Source organism: Brachyistius frenatus, unplaced genomic scaffold (assembly GCF_029030835.1).
Source record: "Brachyistius frenatus isolate BFR_SWC_R1_liver_20210118 unplaced genomic scaffold, ASM2903083v1 Contig_96, whole genome shotgun sequence".
Taxonomy (NCBI): domain Eukaryota; kingdom Metazoa; phylum Chordata; class Actinopteri; family Embiotocidae; genus Brachyistius; species Brachyistius frenatus.
In genome coordinates, this window is record NW_027210695.1 from 1,221,841 (window position 1) to 1,229,125 (window position 7,285).

The 7,285-nt window shown below is 44.4% G+C and overlaps 1 protein-coding gene across 1 annotated transcript; it reads right to left on the reverse strand.

Moving 5' to 3' along the window:
• Positions 1-869: 869 nt before the first annotated feature.
• On the reverse strand, positions 870-3,196 carry myf5 (myogenic factor 5). The gene is made up of 3 exons (XM_069711025.1): positions 2,666-3,196; positions 1,628-1,700; positions 870-1,295 (listed from the first exon to the last, which is right to left on the reverse strand). The coding sequence occupies exons 1-3, from the start codon at positions 3,116-3,118 to the stop codon at positions 1,099-1,101; spliced, it is 723 nt and encodes a 240-aa protein (XP_069567126.1). The 5' UTR covers positions 3,119-3,196; the 3' UTR covers positions 870-1,098.
• Between the last annotated feature and the right edge of the window lie 4,089 nt (positions 3,197-7,285).

Genomic DNA, 7,285 nt, shown 5'->3' on the forward strand with positions numbered 1-7,285 from the left:
CCCCCCCAGTCACACATAAGTACAATTAGAGGCCATTTGTTCTCAACTCTGGTGTTGACGGTCTAATCAGGGGTGTTACTGATGACCCACATTTGGTAGGAAAAGAACAAACAGGTACACGCACTAACCGCCTCCCCCAGAAACACGCTTCTGGTGACAACAAACGTGCAGAGAGACACTGAAATGTGATCAAAGATGAACAAAAACAATGTATTAATATTTACACTGATGTTAACAAGCCTATCTGTGGCGCAGTAAGGAAAACACTTTTCTTTTTTTTCTTTTTTTACTTCTACGTTGCCGTCATGACTCAATATGCAGGCGGCAGCGTGACCGATTACAGCGGTGTGAAATGATAAATGGTATCAGTTGACCTCCATCAGCTTCTAATGTGATCCCTACACCTTGTTAGCCGGAGAGCGTCCAGACTGTCCCTGTGTGAGGCTCATAATAAATAAGTTGCCCTTTTTATATTGATAAAACTGCCTTTTTAAACTCCTCTTCATTATTATGCAAATGAGTCTGCAATCTCATTAGAAAAAAAAAAAAGGAATAATCTAGCTGTATTTTCAATAAAAGTTGCAACTCGACTAAATCATGACTAATCAGTGTGACATTGGTGGCAACTTTTGACTTTTAACTTTACTGGTGAACGTCCTGTTTTGGTTGTTTGTTTGTTTTTGTCACTATTTCAGATCATTGTAGCTCCTGCTTCAAATTTAAGGTTGAGACATCTGCACGCACGGGTTTAAAAAAAAAAAAACTTAAAAAAAAAATGCTCAAACTTTTGTACAAAACAACCAAAGATTTAATGGTCACAACAAGATCAAGTTACAACGCTGCTTAAATACCATTTGAATAATGCAAATGTCATAATTAAATATGTCTCATCGGGTATGATAGCATGTATAGAATAAATGGGCATTTACATTACATATTTACAATCTCATGTACAGTATAAAAGCCTGTTGCCGCGGGTCCTCAGATTGTGCTGAGTCTCTGTCCTCCACGAGTTCTTATCGCTCGTCCTGTTGAGGATGCAGCTGGTGTTTCGGTGAGAGCCCGCGGCAGTATATCCACATCAAAGCGAGGCCTCCTTCACAGGACGTGGTAGATGGGCCTGGATCCGGGGCTCTCCGGCGTGCAGGGCTGCGAGTCGGAGCTGCCGGGGGAGAAGGTGGCCGCGTCCCTCAGAGCGGCCGGTCCGCAGCTGGACTCCACCGAGGACAGACGGTCCACGATGCTGGACAGGCACTCCAGACTGGAGGCTCCGACGGCTTTGTCCTCCAAACTCCCTGAATAAAAATGTTTTGTTTTTTTTTAAATGGGAGGAAACCGTCAGATCAAATGTGCCACGATGATCATTTCATGATGAATTATTAAATATGACTTGAAAGGTTGAAAAAAAAGAAAAGAAGAGGGAACTGTAAAAATGTGTAAAATTCCATTACAAAACACAAAAAGATGCTTTTATGCTTAAATCCTGTGACTATAGGACTCCCAGGGGGTAAAATAAAACATGCAGTCTGAATAATTACCATCCAGTTATTAGTTTTTAAAGCACTCTGCAGGCAACAAAGCATGTCATATTGGTATCAGACTGCTGTTGCTGTCCAAAAGGTCTTACCATTCTTTGCATATGAATAGCTGTTGCTGTAGTTTGCATTCAGCTGCTGCCACACTGGACTGTTGCTGTCGACCTGGAAAGAAACGAGAAATTAAATTTACCCTTGAATTACTGCAAAAATTGAAATGGAAATAATAAAAATAAATTTTAAAAAAAACAGGCAGTTATGATGGGTTGAAGAAAAAAAAAAACCCAAAAAAGTACAAAAACAACCGATGCCCTTCATCATATTGTGGACAGACTAATAAATCCTGAATTCCTGAGTTATTGGCTTCTTTGTTTCACATCCACCTTAAAGCCAAAGTGGCTGTGTGTGCTCCACTCCTCCCGCCATCCCTCCCTCCCTCCACCCGCCTCCTCCCCAGCTCCGAGTGTGGCGAATCGATTGTATCAGTGGAAGCAACACCAGTTTGTGCAAGATGACACTTTCTCCTAGTAAATCTGCAGAAAATCCTGGCAGCGGTGCAGAACATGCAGGCAGGATGGAATGCAGAAAAGCGCCCGAGTTTTTCCTGCCAGACTTCAGTGAGGTGGATTTACTTTGGTTTATTAGGGGCTATAAAGTGTCCGGTCGGTGGGAAAGCCATTAGTCCATCCAGCGTTATGAAGTTCTTTTTGTATTATCTGATACGCTGTCACCTTCAGACGGCAAAAACTAATTCGACTTAACCTCTAATAATGAGAATCACAAACAGAGGACAGAGATTCTTGTGAGACTACAGAGTCGACGTTTGCGTCGGGGATCTGTGGGACATGCATGGAGAAGCAATGTAATTGAGGTCTTGGAGCAAAACAAGCTTATTTGATGAATAGGTTTCTGGATAGGAAATCCTATTTTGAAATGAAATCCTTCACAAAGTAATGAGAAGTAGCAGTAGCGCTCGGGATAAGACCGATGATGCATTGGTCGACGATAAAGGGCCTTTTCGGGTGTCTACCATGCAGTAGTCCTAATTTCCCTGACTGACAGGACCTGCAAGACCCTGAACAGCCAGATGTTTGCATGAAGCGTCTGCACATGTGGAACAGAGGTCTTACCATGCCGTCAGAGCAGCTGGACAGCGGGCTCCCGGGCTCCGAGCTGCTCCCTCCAGGTAGGCCGTAAAAGTTCTCCACCTGCTCCCGGAGCAGCTCCTGCAGGCTCTCGATGTACTGGATGGCGTTGCGCAGGATCTCCACCTTGGGCAGACGCTGGCTGGGGTTGGCGGAGGTGCAGCGCCGCAAAGCCTCGAAAGCGTGGTTGACCTTCTTCAGCCGCCGGCGCTCCCTCATGGTGGCGGCCCGCCGGCGGTCCACGAAGCTGGACTTGCGCTTGCAGGCCTTGCAGGCCCACTGCAGGCAGTGTCCCGGCTGGTGAGGGGCTCCGGGCACCCGGACGTGCTCGTCCTCGTCGGAGCCGGCGAGCTCCATGCCGAGGCCGAAGTCCAGGCTGTCTGGAGAGGAGGCGCACGCTCGGTCGTAGTAGACCTGGGAGGGTGGGAAGGCGTCCATGGCCGGTCGACGAGAGGAATGGATGGAGAGATGAGTGCAACGGAAGGAAGGAGGGTGGAGGAGTCGGGTGAGAGAGAGAGAGAGAGAGGAGACCTCTGAGTGATATGAGGGGTCTGTTGCCCCGGCCCCCCTTATATGCCCCCAGGCCAAAGCCCAGGGCCCACATTGGCCAGATCTAATTACCATGGCCCATTGGCCCAGCCAGAAGGCAGGCTGGAGTCAACCGAGTTCCCTCCCTGCCCCATCCCAACGCGCTGCCTCTCACCCCCCAGTACCCTGCAGAGTTTCCCACATCTGCACTTACTGGTGTTTTCCCACTCATCACCACGTTCTGCTCCTGCAAGGCCGCAATGAACACAAAGTTTGGGAATGTTTCAGGAGAGCGGGTGAACATTTTGCAGCTTCAACCACAACACGAGTTGTTTTTAAAAAGCGTTGGTTTTGATTTGTCCGTGACCGGCCTCCGGGCCTCGTCATAACTTCACGGTAAAAGTGACACTCTGCTATGAAGACATAAATATCAGCGGGAGCTTTGTTTTCTTTGGTCAAACTGTGCAGAAAAAGAGGGCGACCACTTGTAGGAGCATGCAGGCCAATTGTTACGGTGCGGACGACAGCGTTGCAGATGCAGCCCAGCTGCAAAGGAAGGTGTAACATTTCAAGCCCTGCGAATTCACATCGCAGCGGTAAGCCGCCTCTAAACACCCGAGCTCATCATTTAAGGTGCTGCGAATGAGGCGATCCCCGTTTGCCAAAGCTCATTAAAAACAGCAATGACACTACTGACGCCGGCGCGCGGTGCTCTGCACCGTCCTGCCTCCGAGGACCAAATTTTAACCGTTAAAAGGTTATTGACATAAGTCGATCGCTTCGGTTCAGCTCGCAGCAGATGGCCATGAAGGTGCGGTGTGGTTGTATTCAAGTGAGGTTGTTTACCCGGCAGAAATCACAGCTTTTATTTGTGACTTTATTTTAAAGAGAATGAAAAACAAGTCAAAATAAAATACTAAAAATATTTTTTTAGTCCAAACTAACCAGTCTTTTTTTTTTTTTTTTTTACACATTTAGACTTTTACCAAATGTAATTTTCTTCATTTTAAAACACAGATTCTGACATATTCTGTTATATTACAAGCTGCTGATGTCTGTTTCTAGAAAATAAAGATTTTTTTTTTTTTTTTTTTTTAATTTAATACTTTTAAACTCTGCAGGAGTGACGTTGAATTGTCTCTCTTTTTGCAGACTTGTTCTAACAAAAGTCTGAACTTCTGCAGCTCGAGCCTGCAGAGGAGCCTCCGATCGGGGTAATTATGTTGGTGACAGCTTACAAGGATACAATGCGGATATTTCTCACAATGTGTCAAAACGTTTGGCGAGCCCCCTTCTCTGGGAACCGCGCGCACCTAAGAAAACACCAGTACCTGCTGCCTCTGAATTGCCGTCGGAGTTTGGATTAGGCACAGCTGAAGAAGACATCGGCTTGTAGCTGCTGAGAAGATCAAAGGCTGTTTAGGCTGAAACAACGTCGACAATGAGAAAACCTGGCAGAGCTAATTGAGACGGGTTTTTTTTTTTTAGATTGGCGCAGCACATGGTGGAGTTGCGAATACAGGGAGTTTTTTTTTTTTTTTTTTAGTGGCGCAGTCAGTGCGCACAAGCCGCGGGGATGAGGGTCCGTGAGCTGTGGCTGGTCCCTTGGGAACTCTCCGAGTTTGCTTTTCTGTTGTTCTCAAGGGTCAAAGGCAGAGTTAAGTGAAGGGCAGGAGGTGATCTTTTAATGGCCACCTCCCTCACGTCTGAAAACCTTATTTCTTCTGAAGAGCCCCGTGCTTTGACTTAATACGCTGCTTGTTTGGTGCCACACCATCCCTCAGACAGAGAGGCACTTTATCTCTGACACGTAAAGAGAACATTATCCTCTCTCTTGGTCCAAAGCAAAACCCAAATTCAAATTTACTGTCATGTTTTTGTACAATTTAACAGCCAGAAATACCTTTGGTGAAACTGTAGTTGTAACGTGTCTGTAACTTTAATTACATGTAAAAAAAAATAATAATAAAAAAAAAAAATACATATAAATTTTGATTTTTGTTAGAGGAAAATACAGTAAAAAAAATAAATAAAAAAATAACCAAAAACTTTATTTTTGGTTTGAGGCTGCTTTACTTGACATAAAATCCCAAATCCAGTTTATAATCCCCTCAAGAATTATTTAAAAAAAAATTAAAAAAAAACATTTTGAGTGGCAACAGCATTTGTTTGGCAGTGAGCAGACAGAGGTGCAGCAACACTGCCCGCCGGTGCTGAATCCTTTTCCTTGCAGTGATATTCAGGGAAAGTCTGGATAAATCAGAGCATTCAGCCCTCCAGGCTTAACCCCCCCACCCCCCCCCACACACACACACACACACACACACACACACACACACACACACACACACACACACACACACACACTCTCCTGTAACAGCTCGCCTTTCATCGGCTCTGACTTTTAAAACACTGCCTTCACAGCCAAATGAGAATTATATGGTGTCATCAGTAACACCGAAATCCCTGTAAAGTCAGACAAGAGTAAGTCGGGGCTCACAGGGTGGAGCTGAGCTGATGAAGCAAAAGAAACAAAACAAGACAAAGAGGTTGAAAACACAGCTGGATGTTAAGCAAATACAACTCCAACAGTACAGGTTTATGTGCCGACAAAACCTAAAGGACAAAGTGTGTGTGTGTGTTTTTTTGTTTTTTTTTGGAGTCTCCACTGTAACAGACATTACACAAAAGAGCTGCAAATGAAGTAAGACTGCTTTTAGAGTGAGTGAGTGAGCAGCAGTCCATTAAAACCACATTACTGTTCGGAGAGATCGGGTTTCTGTCTGCTTTCTGCACAAAACAGGATATTTAGTGGAGTTCGGGTGAAAACAGACATAACATCACCCTTTTATAGCGCGTTTCTCAGCTTATAAATTTGCTTTATTACGGAAGTAGTTTTCATATCTGAAATAAAATAAAAGCACACAACAATGTAAAAATGCCTCATGACAACTTAAAGTCCTGATAAAAGTATTTTCATTTAAATATGTAACTAAAGTAACAATATACATGATATAGAATATATTGTGTTCTGTTGTCATTTAATTTGTGTCACTTTTAGAGGTTTAAAAGATCCGCAGGTTTGACAAAAACACAAACTGAGACGATATTCCATCTCTGCAGGGAAAAAAAAAAATCAATGAAATGAGCTGTTGATTAGACCAGTCAAAAAATATAAACACATTCTCAAGTGTTGCACATGAATAAGAAGCGAAAACAGGCATAAAAACCTGAAAGGTTTCACAGTTGTAGGAACAAAAGTCTTTTCTAATTGGCTTCGTGGAGCATCTTGGCATCCTTAACCAGTCACTCAACACACTTTTTAGACGACTTAAAACCCCAAACAGGAGATGACCTTCAAACCTCGGTTTGGGTTCAACTGTCTTCCTGGTCGTTTGGGATGAAATATAGAAGGTTTTGAAAGAAAGTGAAGCTAATAAATGTAGTAAAAAGTAGTTTAAAAAAAATTGTATCTAAAGTCATAAAATACCTCAGTTGTACACAACGGAGTAAATGCACTTGTGCTAAAGTTAAATCCAGGCACTTTCTTTGTCATCTTTATCTTTGTTTACCTTTTTTCTAGATGCTTCCTCGAGGTCCTGATAAACCTGGCGAGCATGTGTCCCACTTTGCCTCATCTCTCAGGCCTGCGGACACACACATGTACACTCAGACCACCAAAGGTCAACCGGCTTTGAGATCTGAAGGACACCCCGACATCATCAAACAAAACACCCTCTTCCTCATGTCACCACACAGCACGCAGGACTCGGTGGATTCCCCCGTGCCATCGGCGTCGTGTCACCCATTTTTAAAAGCTCGTATGTAAACGCTCGGCCTTGTGATGATGAATTAAGCCCTAATGGCTCGAATAACTTCATCATCCCGCTGGGCTTTGCAACTCATGCCCGCAGCCCAAGTTTCCATGTCCCCAACATACGATAGCAGAGCTGAGGCACGCTGTGTGTGTGTGTGTGTGTGTGTGTGTGTGTGTGTGTGTGTGTGTGTGTGTGTGTGTGTGTGTGTGTGTGTGTGTGTGTGTGTGTGTGTGTGTGTGTGTGGAGGGGACTCGAGTTA